The 21,042-nt window shown below is 41.8% G+C and overlaps 1 protein-coding gene across 2 annotated transcripts in view; it reads left to right on the top strand.

The window, feature by feature from the left end:
- SLC25A37 (solute carrier family 25 member 37) overlaps positions 1-16,844 on the top strand; it is a 35,480-nt gene extending 18,636 nt beyond the window's left edge. For both annotated transcript variants that reach the window (XM_006263903.4, XM_019482457.2), the window contains one exon: positions 1,519-16,844. In XM_006263903.4, coding sequence (XP_006263965.2) covers positions 1,519-2,039 — 521 coding nt within the window. In that variant the 3' untranslated portion in view covers positions 2,040-16,844. The remainder of the gene's footprint in view (positions 1-1,518) is intronic.
- Positions 16,845-21,042: the final 4,198 nt, after the last annotated feature.

A 21,042-nucleotide genomic window follows, 5' to 3' on the forward strand; every position in this document is an offset into this window, starting at 1 on the left:
GTCTTAAAACTAGCTACACCTGAAAAGTCTATCACTTCTACTGGCTAACTCTTCAGTTGACTTCTAATTGCATGTTGTGACACGGGTTTCCCTTGTTTTACGCTGTACGTGCATTCCTGGAAAACTGCACATAACTTGTATTTGCATAAAGGGAACCCACTTTACAATGTAACAGAGGTGGGTTCCAAGACTTCGACTTTACTGACCCGCACAGACGCATTTCTACCACTTTTTTACAAGACAGTTCTGGTACTCACCAACAGCAGACAGTACACAAAAGCACAGAGTGCTGGTGGTAATGTTTAGTTGACATGGAGAGGGTGGTGAAGGGTGTTAGTGAAGTTCCCTTGCGCTTTATTGATGAACCAGAGAGCGGGGTAGGAGATAAGGTAGCGGGACACTTAGAAGCCATAATGGCATAATGCGAGACACTTAGAAGCCATAATGGCAACTACAGAAACACATTGCAGACAACAAGTGAGGAGTACCCATCCACATAGGAGACTGTATTTTGGTGCGCATCGCTCCCACAATGCACCGCACAAAGCAGATGACTGCGGGCTTCCACCACACTGATTGCTTAAGAGTGAATTTACCTTGCACATAACAAATCTTCAGTGCAAAAAGGGTCATCGCATAAGAGCGAGTTCGCACATACAGAACCCGCATAAAGCGAAGGAAACCTGTATATTCTACACAAAACTGGTAGAATCCTTAAATTGGAATTGAAGCAGGGAAAAAAAAGCATCCTGAGCCTTCCACAAACGCTGATGCTTTCCCAGGTATTCTGGGAAATAATCTAGGTCAGCTAAACCAGCATTTTTATTTTTTACTCATCCCTCTATCTGTTTCTGTTCGGATAGCGATGAGAGAGGAGTACAAAGTGATTCTTAAATGCACTTAAAAGATACAGCAGTGGAAGTGAGGGAGATTTTTATAGCATCACATTTTACTTATGAAATCTTTTAGGAGAGAAATTCTCTGAGAATTTGGAGGATTTCAAGACTTGAAACGTGCGAGGGGGAAAAAAAATCCACCACTTAAACAGTGGGATTGAAAATTATGATGTGAAGAGCAGCCACCACTTTGACGGTCTAGAACCTGGGATTAGAAGCCATACGTTTATAGGTTCTAGTCTCAGTCCTGATACTTACTTGGAATAGACCTGGATTCGGGTTGCTTATGACTCAACGATGTTTGCACTGAAGTGAACAGAAGCATTGCTCTGGACTTCAAACGGCAGGGTCAGCTTTGTAAACCTTGTCCTCCCTCACTCCTTCCTAAAATGAGAACAATGTCACCTCTCTGTAAAACTATTTTGAATTGCATGAATGCTGGCAGTGAATGAAGGTTTTAGATTAGGCAAGAAATACAGCATGGTTGGGTGGGTTGGGATGTCCTGAATTACTCTAACTTGTGTCCAATTGGTTTGTCTCTTGTCCCATTGGGTACCTCTGCCTCCCATCTGGTGTTGCCCATTTGGTGTTCACACCCTCCAATGGCCTCTTGCTGAACCAGTGGTGAAGCAGCGGATGCAGATGTACAACTCTCCTTACAAATCTGTTTTGGACTGCATCAGGACAGTGCACAGGACGGAAGGGTTTGGTGCCTTTTACCGGAGTTATACCACACAGCTCACCATGAATGTGCCCTTCCAAGCTATTCATTTCATCGTGTACGAAATCATGCAGGAGAAAATCAACCCTCGTCGAGAGTATAACCCCCGCTCGCACATTCTCTCTGGTGCCATTGCTGGGGCAGTGGCTGCTGCTGCCACCACCCCCCTCGATGTTTGCAAGACATTGCTAAACACTCAGGAAAACATGGCACTGAGTTCACTAAACATCAGTGGACACCTCTCGGGAATGGTAAATGCCTTCAGGACTGTGTATCAGCTTGGTGGTATCCCAGCGTATTTCAGAGGAGTGCAGGCTCGTGTCATTTACCAGATGCCTTCTACCGCCATCGCGTGGTCAGTGTATGAATTCTTCAAGTACTTCATTACCAAGCACAAGCTGGAAAAGAGAACCCCCTACTGAAGGACTTGACGGGAGTGAACCCAAGCTTCACAAGTCTTTTATATAGAAGCTCCATGATTCTCTCCTCTTTTGAACATGCCAAATTCTGGTGGATTCACAATTGAATTTCACTTTTTTCTCTCTCTCTCTCTCTCTCAAAGGGAGGGATGAAGTAGTCACTGGAGAAATTTGGCTCCCGTGTTTCTAGAATCAAATTATCCAGAAACTTTTTGTAATATAAATATATATTTATAATTTTATTTTTGAAAACGTAAAATTGCTAACAAATGGGGTTTCTTTCCCTCTGAACAAAGTCTAAGATGCAAGGTTACCACCTCACCATCGAGCTTAGACTGTTTGGGGGGCGGGGCCAAGAAATAGCACATTAACTTTTTGTTGCTAAGAAAGTAAATATCCTGTCACATCAAATTTTTATATAAAACTTTAATATAGAATAGATGGAAAATGTTTATCCTTTATTTTTCTACATAAGAACTTGTGGTTTTATTAATGAGACCACAGCTTGTGGCGGAGCTGTTTTAAAAAAGGGCTGAATTCTTTCATTGTAACATGTAAGGAAAAATGCCAAAGCTTCTTAATTTTTTTTTTTTTTTAAACCAGAATGGCTTTATTATTGGCAGCATTGAGCCCAAAACAGCAGCCAGTGTTTTAATTTGGGTTCTGTGATGCCTCCTATTTTTTGGTGCCTGCTTGAGACCCCTCAAGTTGGGTGGCCAAAATTACCGGCTCTTCTTGGGAAGAATCTTCATCTATTCCATGTTTTTTAGCTAGTTGTTGACATCTTAAGATTTCTACCGTAAGGATGAGTATTTTTAGAAAATGCTTAACAATTTTGCTTATAAGTACACTTACAGCATTCTAAGGCTTTATCACTTCCTTATTTATTCATGGACTTATTTCCTGAGAAGGCCCTGATCCTGCTTACGTGAATAACTGTCCACACAACTAGTTCCAGCTTTATCTTTCACGTTGATAAAGTTGCTCCCACACACATGTACGCCAGAGCAGAGCATCTGTTTACAGTTTCATAAAGCAGCTTGGGTTGAGTGGTAAAAGGAGCATATTGACAACACACAAAGATGAAAGGCCTTGGAAAAAATGAAAGCCTTAACTAGGAGAACTGCAAATCGCAATCTTTTAAAATTGAAGCAAAAAGCAGTGGCTTGCTGAAGTCCAATTGAAGTGCCCTAAGAAAAATCCCAAAGCTTCAAGTGCTCTTGGGATTTTTGTTTTTTTGTTTCCTTTTGGCTTTTTGCTTGCTGCTATGAAATCCTCTGCTTTAGTCTGTGCTTCGTAGAAGACTCTGTGCATTCAAAAAAGGACATTTTATCCCTTGGTCCTTTTTGTAGGCTTTTTTGCAAGCTGGATTTGTGGATGACTCATCTCCGCTCAGTTGCCATACCTCATCGTCATGTCTACTCAGTTGTTTACAAAGTGTAGCTCCTGTGCTTGAGGCTAGGAAAAACCATTTATTTTTGTGTGTTTGTTTTTCCTAGTTCAAACTGACCAATGATGCGAATAGAGTGGCTGAATTTTAAAAGCAACACTTGGTCAAAAGTTCTCTAAATTCAGTGCAATATACTGCAGAGGAGGGAAACTTTTGAGTGCCTGAGGAGCAGGTTTGCTGAACTACAGATAGTTCATTGCTGGCTAGCCATCTGGCTAGATGAGGTGGTTAGCTTCATTATAAACTACTTGAAGGATTTCTTTTTTTTTTTTTTTCTTTCCTTTGGTAGGCAAATACATGCAACTTAATAGTTACACTCTTCAATGGAACATCAATTGAGAAATCCTTGTTTTATCTGGACTTTTTTTTTACTTGCTAACAAAAATTAACACGCAAAATGAAGGAGTGATAATGCTGCAACTTTTTTAGTTTGCTTTTTTTCCCCTTTTTTTTTGTTTTTTTGCAGTAGGCAATTCTAGTAATTTCCTCCTTTCTCCTGTGGTTTGTGTGGATCTTTTGAATGGCAACATGAGAGTCCTTTTAAGGGAAAGAGGGAAGTGTGATTTAAAGCCACAAGTTGACAGACAGTCTGGGAGAAGGCATAGCACTTGGAACTGCTCTAATTAATACATGAAATTGGAGCTGGGTGTCCCTCTAACCTCATATTTAAGTTTGTCATGTATCTTTTATACCAGTTACTTCTGGTTTTCTTGCTCATATGGAAAAGGTAAAGTTTACCATGTGTAACATGCTTTTTAATATTTTTGGTGTGATATTTTTATATAAAATACAAGTAACTTTTTTTTTTAAATGAACAATCGCCACATATTTGATGCATTTCAATTAAGGTATTTGAGAGAAACTGGCAGGCAAATACTGCACTAGGCACTGGCTTTCATGTAATCTCACATGACACTAAATCACAGCTAATTAGTTGGTAGACCAGTATTTGGAGAAATTAAATCCCCATACATTCCCTTGAAAAGGGAATTTATATGCACCTTGTAGAAATTGTTCCTTCCCCAACTGAAAAGGATTTTTAAAATTATAAATGCAGGTTTTTGACAAGCTTTAATTATTATTATTTAGCATCATAGAGTGAATAACGTGCCATCTCCAGGTTACTGCCATTATGCAGCACTTGAAATGTTTCATAGTTGTCTCCTAAGACTAGGTGCTTAGCATGTGAGCTTGTAAAGAGTTTTATGCTGAAGTTTTGAAAGGATTTGGAAAACCCAGTTTCCTCTCAAAATTTGGTAGAAAAGGGGTATTTGGGGGGGAGGGAGGGGGCAGGTTTGGCAACTTTGGAAGTTTCATTCCAAATTCTTAAATGATGCAAGAATAAGCTAGGGGTTGCATCATGAATGACAGGGGAAACTGTCATATAAATAGTTTATTTCTATTAGAGGTAAGCCTGCCAACATGTAGAAATAGCCAACTTTCTGGAAATCAAATCTCAGGTTCTTAAGGTCCTCACACTGTTGTGGCAATGAAAAATTTGTTAACATTAACTTTATTCATTGGAAGAGAGTTATTTAATGGATGAGTCGCTTTCAAGAGGCACTGCCTTCAGTTCATAGCATTTGATAAGAATCTGGGATTTGTAAACTTTGAAACTTTTTATTACGGTTCTGTTTCAAAGATGGTATAAAAGCAGTTAGTCTCCCCCTCTCCCCCATCTTGATTCCAGTAATCCAAAGGCATTTCTCTGTAGATCTTCCAGTTGTGTGAAATGATGGCTTGTAGCAAGGATCATGTCAGAATAAGTGGTTGGGATTTTTTTCCCCAGATGTATATGGATGGTTTAACTGTTCAAGTCCTTTTAAATGAGGTGGTGATACTTGGAGAGGGTGTATTAATCCCTATTCAGCTTTGTGGTATAGCTGTTACCCCTGAAGAGAGAATATGCCAGTGTCGGGGGAAACTGGATTTTCTTCTGGCCACATATCCTAAAGTTTCACATTAATGTTGCAGATCGGAAGCCAACAGGAAATTGCTTCTGGACTGGGAAAGTGAAGAACTGGCACCTATTGGGAACGGGGAGGAGGAGTGGGAGGCAGGGGAAGAAATTTCTAATAGGTTGTACTTATTCTGGAAAGTCACTTGAGACAGTAACCTGGAGCTGCACATATCATATCTTGTTTTAGCCTCCCTTTTTCAAAGCATTACTTTAAAATGGGACTGCTTGGCTATATTTGATGCTAAGTAAGCAGGAAAATTATAGCTGTAGAGTAAGACCAGGTAATATACCCGTCTTTAGTGTGAACTCTTCAGCGTCTGGAACTCCACTGCTTAAATACTGAACTGACCTGCATTATTTTGAATAGTTAGTTACATGGGTTTTTGTTCCTTTCAACTTCTTAGCTTGAATCCTGCTGATGACTTTGGCCTGGCCAGTTTAGGTTGATCCTGCAATCTTTAGGGTTAGTGGCAAAGCTTCTATTGACTAAGTGCTGAAAGATAAGACATCAGGGATCAGTCTGTACTGCCTTCAGCGAGGGTCTGAATAAGTCACTGAGGAATAAACCACACCTCCTTGTAATGTGCTCAGACCTGCAAATTTATGGAGTAGACAAGAGCCCGAGTGTTAATTCATGCACTCTGGGCCTCAGCTGTTGACTGCAAATCTGCAGGCCTGGGTGTGAGTGAATGGGGTTCATTTTTTGGTAACACTCCCCAACAGTCTCGGGATGCAGTGAGGTCCCAGGCAGCCAGATTTACCTAGTTCAGTACTGGGACTTGGACCATGTTTTCAGATAGTTCTGTTACTCTTTAGGCATTGGTATAATTTATTAAAACTCCTGAGAGTTTGCATGTCAAGTGTATTAATTACCCTTGAAAATCTGACTGCTATAATGGGGACAAGGTGAGCTTTTACACAGAACTGAAGTTGTTGAGAGTACGTGGGTGTCAAGCACTTGAAAATTTAGGACTAACCCTGTGTAATCTTCTGTGTTTTTATAATCAAAAGCAGATCAATAGTTTAAGTGTGGAAAGGGAACATCTTAAAGCCTTGCCTAGTTTTCCTTTTATTGCAGGAATCATAATGTAGCTCTTGTTTACTCCAGCTTGAACTGCTGGATCTCCAGGCTAAAGCATCTTCACCAAAGTTATGTAGAGTAGCATCTCATTTAGGAGAACTGAGAGTGCTGGTTTGTTCTGCCAACAACTTTCTGCTGAATTTTAAACTTTGTATGTGAAACACATGTATTGCTGCTTTGTCTGCAACAAACGCACATATTTTTTTTTAAGGGAGATGAGTGTTAAATATTTTTTTGTTTTAAGTTGATAGCTGCAGTTTTTAAAACTGCATTTCTGCCTTTCTTGGAATTTTACAAAGTACTTTTTTTTTTTTTTAAAAGAGAACATATATTTAACATTGCAGAAAATGTGGTTTCTGAAATGCTGCTACAGTCACAACACTGGAGCTCAAGGAATAAAATGTTTGATCTTTGTCCTTGTAAGACTTGTGTGTGTGTTAACTTTATATTGGAGAAGTGGCGTTGAGGGTGTAACAAGGAGGGTTGGAAGGGTTTTGACAGAAGGGAGAGAAAAGCTAAGAATTTACCTATGTGTAGAAATACTTGTAGCTAGTTTAAAAATTCCTTGCGTTACAATTATTTGGTAAAGTAATTTACACTCATTCAAGAGTAATACTGAAGAGATGAACAACTTTTCCAGGAGGAGTGAGTTTGGCAGGAATTGTTTAGCCTTTGAAATCAACAAATACAGAGTTTTTTGGCTTATTCAATAATGCTTTTTCTATTACAAAACTGATAGAAACTTTGAAATTCCTCCTTAGCTGAAATATTTGGGTTTTTCCTTCTTCCAGAGTAATGCCCAATATTCTTAACTGTGTGTCTGTTGGGTTTTTCTTGGTATTTATGGAATTGAGTAATACAAGATTCTGTTCCTGTCATGTACACTCAGCATTAACACACAAACCAATAATGTGTTATATTTAGCTTCAAATGTTATACTTGTGTAAATTATTTGTATTTGTTTTTGTTTTTCTCTTCCTCTTACCCCCCCAAAAGGCAACTTCAGGTACTCAGAACCACCATGCCAATCTGTTTCCACCCCCTTCACACCCACCTTTCAGCTTTTTGGCTATTTCAGGTGCACTCGCATTGCATCCAAGTTTCTCTCTGGTTCCATGGAAGTTATAACATTTTGGAATCTAAGGTGAAATTCATATAATCAAGAGCTGGGTTTTTTGGAAACCAATATAACTTTGGAAAAAGATTTGGTAATGCTGTACAGCTCAGGCCATTCACTTACGAGTGCAATTTTCTATCCTCGCTGAGATGGTCTGCTCCCAGTTATCGCCACAGGGTGGCAGCTTGTAGACACTTTTGGTTTTGGACTGGCTCTACCTGCAGTTCTATTTCAATCTTGTTTTAAATTACCATTCAAGCAGATATTGTTTTTTGGCAGCAGAGCTGACTGTTACTGCCACTCTGATTTCTCTCTCTCTCTCTTTCTCTCCAGAAGTCTGCAGAGTATTGTTCTGAGGATCAATGGTGGGCCAGCATTTTAGCTAGTATCCAATTTTGTGTGCCTCCCTCAATATTGTCATGTAAAGATCACCCCTCCAAATCTGTGTAGCTTGGTGGAAGAAAAGCTGCTCACCTTCTGCTGATGGCGAGTCTGGCAGAACTGGGACTAAAACCCAGGGCTCTGAAGACCTGTGCGTAGTCCGTCTTCCTCTCTAGCTACTTGTAAAGGTGGCTACATCTGATTCTTCCTTGTCCTTTCCTCAAATTAATCCTGATCATTCTTGTCCCTGAAAACGTTTCCCTGGGAGGTGTGTGCTTGGAGCTCGAATTTAGTTTTTTGATGAGTCCTATAGGCAGTACTCTTTGTCTTAAAATTTTTATAAGGCTTCAGGTACTGAAGGACTGCACTATTCCCTGGACTTCAGGTGTGTGCTAATATCCTCAAACAGAAATACCAAATTAAAAACAGGTATGTAATTACTTACTTCTCAAGTACAGCTGTAGGTTTCATGTGAAGCGATATCACAACTGACTGAAAATGCATGGAAGATGGATGCTCCATGGGCAGAAGTCTCCTGGATGTAGAAGTGAGTATAAGGATTGAAGTTCAGCCCAGCCTGAGGTGACTGCTTGGGCTATGTCGAGTAAGGTATGCTGGTGTCTGTATGCAGTGTCACGAGAGGGCTGTGGCCAGCATCATGCCTGATCACCTTGGCTTCCCCTAACTGATGACCAGGCAGCCTCTCAGACCTGGGTCAAATGGATGCAGCTTTGTCTCAGCCCAAAGCAAGACTTGCACTTGTACTTCTAAATCTGTAGCAAAATGCCTTAATGGCTCTGCTGCCACACATTTATTATAGCCCAGGGTAATCCCTAGCTGAGAGGGTCTGCCAGAACACCTTACCCCAATCCTGTGGTCTGGTGTCCTGCTACTGCTGCTGGTGTTGGGATTCTTTCACCTCATGCAAGAGAAGCAGTGCAGGGGTGGAGCTTTGCAAGTGAAGCATGGGAACAGCCCTACTCTGCTTGTTCAGGATCCTACCTCTAACAGTTTGCACCTCACTGAGAGATGCAAACTGCATTCATCTGCTTTCAGTTTTAATGGAGTGGTTTAGTACTTGCATGTGAAACTTCCAAGGAACACTTACTCCTCCTAGGTGCGGTGTTGTGTTCGAGTAGGAGTATGTTTCACCACTGAAGGCCTGAAAGCGTGTTATTCTGGTCATCTTGAGGTCCTAACACTGGAAGGAAAAGAGTCCTGCTTTGGTTTTGCAAGAGGAATCCTGACAGCTTGCCCAAACTCTGTTTTAGGTAATTTTGAAGACCTCACTTCTTCCTGCCTGGTTGGTAGAAACACACTTAATTACCTGAGCTCCTCTCTCTAGCGAAGGCCATTTTGGCAGGGTTGTAGAATCCTTGGGGGGAGGGGGGGTTTAGTAGGAATAATGTCAACTGCAATTGCTATGTATTGCAATCTCCTTCAGAACTTACTGTCTCTGGGGGATCCCCAGGAATGGCCTCATATGATTTTGACAAGGAGATCAAGTATAATTTGTTACCTTTCAGTTTTGTCTTGAAAATGACAGATTTGAAATAAATGCTAATCCCCCAGGTATGTATGCTCCAGCAGTATAACTTGTTAATGCCACTCGCACTGTGCTGCTATTAAGCAAGATACCCAAGACGTACAGATTAATTTCTGGTTGTCATACCTAGAGTCCTTTTGAGAGACACTAATTCTCTCCTACCATTCAACATGTGTCAAGTTGTCATGCTAAAAGGAAGAGAGTCAATTCTTGACTGCAGCTTTGATGTAAACAGCGGACTGTTGCTTTATTAATGTGCACCAGGTGCTCGACTTCTGAGACCCTCAAGCAAAGCAGAGGAGGTCTGGTCACATTTCACCCCTTTATCTCCTGCTGCACTAAAAGTTGAGTTTTGATCTCTGCTTCTATTGCAAATCACCCCATGTTTTTGGAGGGCAGGAACTCGCAAAGGAGGCAAAGCTAGAGTCTGACAGTAGTTGGCAAATGCTATACAACCTGCTTTTTTTTTTTTTAAGGTCCTTTTCAGGTAGACTGATACCTTTTGGAATTCAATATTGCATTCAACCTTTACTATCCAATATCGTGTTCAACTCACTGTGCCCCACCAGTCCTTTTACCCCAAACAAGGCAGCTGAAACAAAACAAAGTAAAATAAGAGAATTAAAAAAAAAAAAGGGGGTCCCCTTAACCTTTGCATTTATTTTACCCCCAAAAGACAGGTGATCCTGAGAGCGTACAGTCTTTCCTAGGAGCCTTGTTGCTTTTGATTTTTATGGGGAAAATGCTCAGATATTGCAGGGATGGGCTACAGTACAAAATACAAAGGCAGATGGATAATCAGCAAGTATCAATCATCTTATGGCTTCCATGCCTGTAAGAAAATGTTCAAAGCCCAGGCAGTGTCTCAGATATTCAAGACTGGAGATTGCGGGGGCGGGGGAGGAACTATGATGCTATCTGGACCCTTTCTCCGTGGGGCAAGTTGCAGGCTTGTATCTCAAGGTTCACTTTTTTTATATGCTTTGTCCTTTTATGTGGCTCTTGTGAAAAACTACAAGCATTTCTTTGTGGAGACTGTTGCTCAGAGAAAAAACTCGGGGTTAACTAATGCTTTTTCTGATATGTAACTTTTGGTTCCCTTTTTATTTTCTGTTTATCTATGATCCAGGGTACTGTGCTCTGGAATGAGAATCCTACAGGACAAGGCCTGGTGATGTTTAGTCGGACACTGTATTTAAACTCATATTGTTCGTCATGTTTCCACTCCCCTATCTTCCCCCTGTGTTTTTTGTGTGTTACCTCCTGTCAAAAGTAGCAGGAATGCATTGCAACTGGAGATGTTGTGTATTAACAAACATTTTAATAGTTGGAGGGCCATCAGTAGTAGACCAAGCGTTAATTATGGCAAGATCAAACTGGTTTAGTCTATTCTGACAGAATAGAATCAACTAGGATGAGGTTTATAAACAGAAATTAGTACACTTGCACACAGGTACAAGGAAATTTGAGCCCACGTGCAACCTAACGCCCTGATGTATCTTCTCATAATTTCCCATAGCTGATTCTACATTGCACCCAAAGCCATTGTAACGTGACATGACTCCACTGCTGCAGGAATCACAGGGTGGAGCTGTGTGCTTTGCAGGAGACGCTGCCAAACTGGTGCAGAGCGGAGCGTGGCCTGAAAACTTACAGGCTTAATTCCTATCTACAGTGAGGCTTTTGCACCTGTTTCAACAGGGAAAAGAGGGCTTAAAGTGTGTGTGTGTGTGTGTGTGTGTGTGTGTGTGTGTGTGTGTGTGTGTGTGTGTGTGTGTGTGTGTGTATATATATTGGGGGCTGCTAGGAGTATGAGGTGCAGTCCTGGAACTCTAGAATAGAAAGTAAGATGCATCATGTTCATGAGGGACTAGACAGAGGAATAAAAGGTAATTGCCATCCAAGAAAAAATGCTCCCTCAATAATCCTTGATGGTTTGCTAGTGCTCCCAATCTAATGATTCCAGAGAACTGAAACATCAGTGCAGATCCCCAGTGGTTATGAAGTAGCACACTGGTGCTATGGTGCTTTTTCTCTGAGAGCCTTCCCATTAATGAGGGTAGCTTCCACTTTAGTAGCAGAATAGTCTTATTTTATAGAAAAGTGGGGGAAGGGAAGATATCTATCTAGAAGTGACAGTGCAGCTGGAAACAGAATGCACCTGTCCCACAGAAGTCAGTGATGGAGCCAAGAATAAAATGGGGTCCCCAGACTGCTGTGATGTTTTAAATGCTTGGTTTTGCTCTCTGACTGACAGTCTCTAGGATCATTAACAAAGAAGTTGCATGCTGAGACCTGCAGCGTAAGGCCCCTTTTGCATCAATAAGGCAACATTAGCAGAGTGCACTGGCAACAAAAGGGGCTGCACGTGTGAGGAGTCTTTTTTGTGTAGCTATTCTCATGAGACAGCCAAACAGGCACATTGCAAGGCCCTGACTGCAGGAAGCAGCAGTTTCCCGAGTAGAATTATAACATGTATTGACATCTCTGTTTTGAGATTTGCATGGCTTTTCTATAGAGAAAATGATGGCTCCACATCTTCCAAGATCTTATATTTAAAGAAGCTACAAGCATCAAACAAGACAGACTCACCCAGCACATCCTGGCTGCTACCTTTTGATTTTATCTGTCATGTGCTCAGGATATTTCTCTTTTTTCCATATTCCTGTCAGCCCATCTATAAAATGGGGATTGTGATTTTTGGTTTTCCTTCGTAAGGTGTTATGGGGACACATGATGCTGGTGTTACTACCATGCATAACGTAATGATCCATAAGACAGAGTCCAAGCAGTGTTCTGATATGAAGTTCATGCTGCCAGTTTCATTTAAGGCACTAAGAGGAAAAAGAGAAATTTGGAGTAGATGGACAAGGCACTGAAATGCTGGGCGAGAGACTTAGACTGAGCAGGATCACCTCTTCTCCTCTATTGCTTTACTCTGAACACCTCCAAAGCTGAACACCCCTTTGGAAGGTGGGGCAGTCTTAACCCCATTTTACAGAGGAAGGCCTAATGTACACAACAGTTAAATGACCTGCCTGTGGCCAAATGGAGAGTCTGTGGCAGAGCACTGAATTAAACCTAAGTCTTGAGTTTCAGCCTAGGGCTCCAAACTCTGGACTATTTTTTCCATCTCGGCAATGAAGGCTATATTGTAGGCAGTACTTCTAGGTATAGAGATTAGACTGGAGCACTTAAGAATATACAGCAAAGCAAATTCTTGCACTAAATGGGGAATGATCATCCCATGTAACTTTCTGAGATTTCTTTAACTCTAGGACACCAATCCAGTGTTTGAGTGAGTAGTTCTGCAAAAGTGTGAAGAGGAAATTGCTTATATCAAAATCATCCCAGAGAGGAACATAGGGAAAAGGCAAATGCTGAGATTTATGATAAATTCAGAGGAGTAACCAGAGCTTCCCAAAAATGAGACGCAAACTGTTTATCTACATATGGCAAGGGCATTTTCTCTTGAGAACAAGAAGCACTGAGAAGAACAAACAAAGTCCCTAAAGCTATATGGAGTTTTATTTTTCCTGTGTGCGTCATACTTTTCAACACTACTCCTTGAATCCATTGATCCTATTATCAAACTGTTTCCATACCTATTCAGAGAAATTAGCCTGCACAGAAATTTCCCTTCCTCCATCTTTCAAATCATGTGCATTGTGCATACTTCTGCTGCCTCAATCCACTGACAAAACCAGGCATTTCACATCATGTGGTCAAACTTAAAAAGTAGATAAAACCCTTCTAATTTGGCTGCCTGAAGTCAATCTCTTAACTCTCTACTTAGGTACTTCAGCAATAGCAGACTGAGGCTCAGAGGTACTCTGGTTTGATCATTTGGGCCAGGTGTCAGTATATTGCTAATGCAGAAGTGTAGGCTGCTTGAGGAGCAGAATTCAGCAGGGGAGAGGAACTGGGTAGTGGCAAGTTGTCCAAAAGCTTGAGAACAAATAAGACTGCTAGTATGTTGAGATCCCTATTTAGCAAGCTGATGAAGTTTGTCTCATTGTTTCCTTTTCCTCCACTGATGTGTTTCCATCCATCTGTTGTCACTCTTCTTTTATGCTGTTTGGGGTGGGGACTGTCTCTTTGCTTGTGCTTGTACATAAGGGCATATAGCACTTGGAAAGCTAGACCAGGAGCTAGTGGGAGTTTGGCACTCGGTCCAGTTCTGCTATGAAGCCTGGTTTTCAGGAGTGGGCACGCATGTTACTCCACATCATGCCCCATATTATCTACTGAGTGACACAGGCTTTGCAGCTCATCAGTCTCGGAGGGCCCTATGCAAATCCATGATACAAAGGCCTGTCCAACCACTGCTTTACCTTTCTGTGCCATGAATAAACACCAGTTATCCAAAGCAGAAAATGCAGTGCTCATTGACGTCTTCGGTATGCTGCTCAGCGGGCCAAGTTTCCAGACTTGAGCTTACTGGAAAAGTGACTTGGGTGACTTAGAAAGCCACAAAACAATGTATTCAATGTAGAGTTATCCATTTCACCTGCTTGCAATGCCTCCACTGCTGTAATACAGTTATGAGCATACTGGACAACCTCCACCAAGGGATTTAACACTCGGTGACTGTGTTGAATAAGTGCACAATGCAGTGGGACTTTTGCATACAAGAGATGATGAGTGAGCAGGATGCACTGTGCTTCTAGTTTGTACATGCTGAGCAGGAAGGGTGGTTTTCAGTGGCAAGTTGGATCCTGGGTCAGGGTTTGCAGCCAAGCTTCAGTACACATGGAGGAAAGGTGGATTTAACACAGTGCCAAGAGGGTCTTCCTTGTGTCCCAGAGGGTGATGAAAACCAGGCAATGGTTTTAGAGCAAATCACAGCTAAACCTGCTCACTCAACTAACCTCTTTGTGCTCCACAGGTGGTAATGGCTCACTTCCCTTTTGTGTGGGTTTATTCCTTTCCATAATTAAGTATGTTTATAAAGACTGCCCTTTACTTGGTGTGCAGCTACTTTTAATAACTTCCCTTCGCTCCACAGCTTTACTGCCTACTTCCTTTTATAAGTGTGATTATTCTCACTACTATTTTGCTGAGTGAGTATCTGCTTCCTTCCCTGACTGAAGGAAGTCGGGGTTTTTTTGTTTGTTCCCAAAGCCCGTACACAATTAGTCTATGAAACAAACTTTTTTTTCTCACATTCCCTGGAGCATCATAGGAATGAACCAGGGAGCAGTGGTGTACAATACCACTACAAAAACATCAGGATCTAAAATCTTTATTAGCCTTCTCCCACAAAGTGTGTGATGCCCGAGGATACTTAAGAAGCCCTGGTCCCAGAGTTTAGGAACTGGGAGCAGATCCTGAGGCATGCAGATGCATTGTGATGACCCTGCTACAACACCCTGCATAGAATAGAATAGAAAAATTGAATAGTCTAAATGTTTTATTCCCATTTGTTCTTGCCACTAGGTAAATCTTTTCCCTCTGTGATGTTTTTTCTCCCTGTTTCTATAAACAGTCCTCATATCCGATTCAGCCTTTTAGTCTGGTAGGCTAAACAAGTCAAGCACTTCTAGTCTTCTCTCAAAATATATATTCTCCATTCCCTTGATCATCCCAGTTCCCCTTCTCTGCACCAGTTCCAGCCTGAATTCATCTTTTGACGTTTTGAGTGGTACATAAACCTTTTTGCAGGTTGCTCCAGCTAGGGAGTCTAGGGAAAAACCAAAACAAGACGACAGAACATTGATGTCTTGAAATCCAGAATAGACTGCTTTGTTTGACTGATGTGTTTACCAAGAGGAGATCAAATGATAAAGTATTATTTATGTTCAGTAAAATGTCCTGAATCGGTTTCTATTTCAGTTTTCATCATAGAATAAATATTTAATCTTTTCCCCCCTTTGTAGGAAATGTGTTCTGAAAGGTGAGAGATGTACTGGAGGGGACTTTGTATTATTTATCTGCGGATCTAGTGAGTGGCAAGACTGTCTCAATTTTTTCATATGCCAGCGTTGAAATTAAAACTGTTTGGAGAAGAATCCTTTTCCAGGTATAAAATAGAGTTCACACATATACATCTTAAATGCAAAACAGTGCTTTCATATAATATATAGAAGGAGCTGGTAATAGCCCCTGCATTTAACTTGCCCTAACATTCAGCATTAAGGAAGAATCCTCCGACTCTTTTTAGGACTTAATACCCCCTTTATTTGCAGGAGACTCGGGAAACTGCACAGAGGGTACATCTACACGTGAAATTAAGGCAAAGGAATAAACTCTGGAGCAGTTTCAGCCAGAGTCAACTGCTCCTGGGTGCAGTGTCTCCACATCCATCCAGGGCAGCAGCACTTTGAGCCAGGACGGAAAAGCCCCAGGCTGGCAGGGGGCAAGGAGGGTTAGCCCTCTGGGCTTTGAGTGGGGGAATAGGGTGGCAGAGGGGATGGGTGGGGCCTGAGGGTCAGGCAGGAGTTAATGCCCGCAGTACCCATCTAGACATGGATTTGATTGAACATAATGATTGCCGTAAGATAGTACTGTCCCCCACAGTACTATCAGAGTTTACTGTACCCTAATACCAGCACACGTGTAGACTGTGTTGCATTGCTGTGGAGCTAATTAGTCTACTCTGCAGCAAAGTGAACATGTAGAGGCACCCGGGGAGAAAAACCAAGTGCTTTTTCTTTTTTAATATATAAATAAAATGAGGCACGTCTTGTATCTTGCTGACTTTATCATTCTATTTGGGTCAGTAATTAATAATAGCACTCCCCAGAGCCTTTCCCATATGCCCCTATTCATTTTTGTGTCACTCTAAATATCAGTGTGTGGAATCAGAAAAAAATAAATGCCTTAAACTTTGATCATTTGAGTTATAAGATGACATAACCGCTTTGTGGAGAATTGCTGGCTCTGGACAGTAGAACAGATAAGGGAAAGTGTTTGTTCTTTGTAACTCCTCTGCAACTGCTTTGCTCACTGCGGCCTTGAAGATAGCAAAAAGTATGTACAACTCTGATTTTCAGGTGCAGGCAGGGAGTGTTATTTCTCCCTTGTCTCCTCCATAGTTCTCATCCTGATAACAGCAAAGAAGTAATGAAGTAATGTTTATAGCTGCTTTTCTAGCTAATTTCACTATATGATCACATGAGTTGTAAGCGACTATTAAAAAGTATATAAGCCTCCTGATTTTGCTCTTGGGAGGGAACCCCTTCCAAGTGCTTGGGAGATCCATGTCACTTTGGAGTCCCCCCTACAGCTGTAGTTTCTTTTGAATAAAAGCTTCTGCTGACCTGACCCAAAAGTATGCTGCGTGTGTTTCCATGACAAGAGTAAGGATCAATTTTATTGATTTCTGTCCTTGAAAACATTCTTTTCCCTTTTACATGACACATTGTCAGTAATTGCACTGCTACAGTTAGTTGATCTGAATTACACCGTGTTAACTGCGGTATTATTCCCCTTGATAAACCCTGCCGCAAGTATTAACACAAAGAAGCTCAGTAGGATGAGGCAGGGTGGGGAGCAAACTGGACAACCTGAAGAGAGCCTGAAAAAGTTAAAACTCACTTATGACTTTGGGGAGCATGGGTTGTTGCCAGGGATGTCAGCTTTGTGTGAGTGCAGTTGAACTGCTACTTCCCATACCCATTGTTTTGGTCTATGGCCTGTGTGTCCTCGCGTACTTGGTAAAAATACAACATTTATTGCAATGATTTCAGACAATAAATCAAATAGGAAGAAGCCTCTCTGTCAGTGGACTGTGTTTTAATCAGCGTATTCAGTTAAACAAAAAAATGATTGCATTAACACACATTAAAATTACCTTGGGATAAAGTGAAATGGATATGCCTGTGCAGGGGGACATGTTGGGAAGGGGAGGGTTGAGTGCGTGTCACAAGTGTCAGGGCGGGAGGACTGCATGGTGGCTCAGCAGATGCGTGTGGGGGGATGCTCTCCAGGCAGAGGAAGGTGCCTGGGTCTCAAAACCCAGGAGCCCAGTGCAGGGGTATGCCGCCTTTGAGTCCTGTGGTAGGTGCTGGCGAGGCTACACCTGCTGTGTGCGCTGGGTTTTCCCATCTTTCTCTCAGCCAGGCCAGAGTCAGTCCTTGATTCTTTCCCACCTTGCCAGGGCCCAGGCTAGGAGCCATTTGGCTAAGTATTGTGAATTGCAATGATCCTGTACCATTCCCATCTCACAAGTGCTGAGCACAGCTCCACGATCTATGCCCCGCAGCATGTAGCTGTGCACGGGCCCATGCACAGTTCAGCATCCGCATACCCCAAACTCCCCTGCCAAGTTTGCTTCTCCCACGCATGGCCATACACCTTGCCCACCCTCAACCCCCCATACAGCCCTCTGTGTGGTCCCACATGCCTCGCAGTTCACACCACACAGGTACCAGTGGAGTTGCTCCCTCGTGCTTGAGCAGTTACTAATTTGAGCAGTCCCACGAAGAGCTGCCCTCCACTGGAAGTGGTCACAATTGTGTATGTTGCCTGTGCCTGCCTCCACAGGCCTCTTTATTTATTTGATTTATATCCTGCCCTATTCAAAAGATTCAAAGCAGCTTACAATAACCAAAGAGCCCACCGAGAGGAGGCCCTGGGGGCCTAGATGGTCCTCAGCATGCAGGTCCAGAGTGCAAAACACTACATTTTACCTAGAAACTCTGCAGAGGTGAATGCCCTTATGCTTGCATGTAACAAATATAAATGAAAGTACGCTCAGGCTCTTTGCAGGACAACTGGAGATGGGCATTTTTCTCCTAGCTAGTCCTTTAAATCTTGGTATGACAAAGGCCTGCTGCCTACAGGCAGTCATTTTGTATGTGAGGGTGGAGAGAGCATCACCTTCCTTTTTAGCTGATGAGTAATTACAGTTTCTGTTATGTTTTCTCTTGTTCTTTCCTGCAAAGGAGAAGAGTCTGTCTGGCTTTTACTAGAGGCCTTTGAGGAAGACAGGAGATGTATGCAGTGTTTTTTTTAAATGTTGTCACCGGCTGACATTTCTCCTGTGGGGTGCTGCATGATGAGTTGGAGGTGGAGGCCTGGAGCATGAGAGAGCTCAGCTGAAACAATGCAAACTTTCATGTCCATTCAACTGGACACTCTTGCTCTCGACAAAACTGGGTGAGTGAAAACACTAGACAACTGAGTTTGATTTTACAAAAAAGGGTGAGTTTCAGGGTCTCTTTATCCACACAATTCAGGTGCCCAGCAGTGGTGCAGATGGAGAAAAGGATCCCACAGACTGGTAAGAATTCCTCTTTCACCTGAAAACAGGCGAGTTATAGAATTGCAAGATGTGAGATGCAAAATGGCTTTTAAGTCATGTGCTCTATTCTGCCGCTTGTACAAGATCACTCCCTTTGCTACATTTTTTCCAATGTTTTGTGTCGTTCAGTTTGAATTAGCGGAAACACTGGGAATGTGAAACAGCGGCTCATACAAACAGATTCAAGGTATTTCTAGTTAGCAGGATCTTTCTGCGACAAGAAGTCAGTCATTTTCTTTCTGGCCAAGGAGAGACTTGAACAATCCTGAGCAATCTCACAATTTTGGTTGTTATTTTCTTGGCATTGGCCTGGATAGTTCCTAGGAATGTTATGTGTCGATTGTAAATTCCTCCAGATGGTAGCACTGCTGTACCGGAGCCCACTAAACAGACTGAGACGTGCACAGATAACAAGACTTACAATAGAAAACATGAGGAAAACAAGCACATACTAAACACAAGATGTGGTGGGGATACAATCCCTTATACTTCAGGGCTTAAACTAACCCTGAGCTAAACAGGATGAAGAATCAGCTTCCTTGAGAACAGTTCTTGGTGCATTTGTATGCCTATTTCATGTGTATGACATGTTGCCTCTGTGCCTAGACTGTGGAAGCCATGAATATCACAAATCTGATCTGTAGGAGCTAGGCCATTACTTCAAACTGGAGGTTGGCCATTTTTAAGTCTGGTGGATACTAGTCTGCCCTTTGGTCATGGCCAAAATGTTCAGTCCTCTCATGCCAATCTCCCTCTGAATGGGGAGGCATTTCACTTGGAAAGTGCCATAGTTGATCCAGCTCATTTCATTGATAAACCTTTTTTGTGGGGTGGGGAGGGGAAGGGAGAGAGAAAGAAGGAGAGGTGGCAATTTGCATAAATCAATCCAACGAACTGTCTTGGAGGTACTGTATCTAATGGAGACAATTTGCACATGCCTCTTTATCTGATAACTTGTTACAATATAGATTTGAAATCCATACGACAGGGCGTTAATAAAAATGCTTGCATTTTTCTGTGGAGAGTGCATGTTCCAAAAAACATTTATTCATCCAATTGACACTAATAGCTCCTTTGGAAGCATTACAGATGATTATGTAAACATCATTCCAGGGTAATTTTAAACTCATTTATCCAATAGACCATAACAGTTCTTTCAAAGACAAGTATTTCCTTTAGCAAAAATCTGTAAGGGCTTGGGTTGACACCTCATTCTGTTTATATTTGTCTTGTTGCAGTGAATTCTTCAGTAAGAAAAGCCACCCTATATGATACCATGCACATATTATTATACTTCCTGCTTCGTATTTTTCCCATTGAAGGCCACATCAGACAAACCACCACTGAAATGAGCTTTATGCTGGTAGTCTGATCAGGGAGGTCATGGATTGATTTGGTCAGCAGAATAAATTGCTCTTGCCCCATACCAGGCCAGGGTTAAAGCACAGTAGCACGAGGAAAGCTTGTACCGCTTGTTATGTACCTTCTGTCCGTAAACCAAGGACTTCCCGATGCAAGATGTGCAGGTCAATATTCCTGCTGGAACCCAGTCGTTTGCCTGATTTCTGCATGTAGTTATTACTGAAGAACTCAACAAGGAGTGTTCAGAGAAATGCTACTTCTATTGGCCACTGCACTTCAAGAAAAACATGGTAAATTAAAAAGAGTCCAAAAGAAAGCATCAAAAATGTTTAGTGGTCTTGAAAACATGACTTAAAAGAAAAAGTTGGAAGAACTGGGACTGCTTAGTTTGGAGAAGAAAAGGGCAATACAGTTTTCAAATACCTGAAATGTGGTGATAATGAAGATGGAGATAGACTCTGGGCTTTGTGGCTGCATGGGATAGGACAAGACATAGTAGTCTTAATTAAATTGCAACAGAGAAAATTTAGGCTGGACATTGGGAAGAAACTTATTATGAGGGTGGTTAAGCCCTGAAAAACAATTAGCTAGAGAAATTGTGGAATCGTGATTTTTGGAAGTTTTTAAAAGTAGATTAAACCAATAAATACTTGTCTGAAATGGTTTAAATAAGCATGGGCCTGCCTAGAGCAAGGGTTTGGACTGCATGGCTTCTCAAGGTCCCCTCCAGCCCTATTTTTCCTTGATTCTTTGATTTTGTGAATACATGTGGCCCACGTGCAAAGAGCTTAAAAATATGGAGTATCCCTTTGGTCTCTAATTTCAATTAGTTATACAGCAAGTGGTTTGTAAGCTTCGAAGG

Source organism: Alligator mississippiensis, chromosome 7, assembly GCF_030867095.1.
Source record: "Alligator mississippiensis isolate rAllMis1 chromosome 7, rAllMis1, whole genome shotgun sequence".
NCBI lineage: Eukaryota > Metazoa > Chordata > Crocodylia > Alligatoridae > Alligator > Alligator mississippiensis.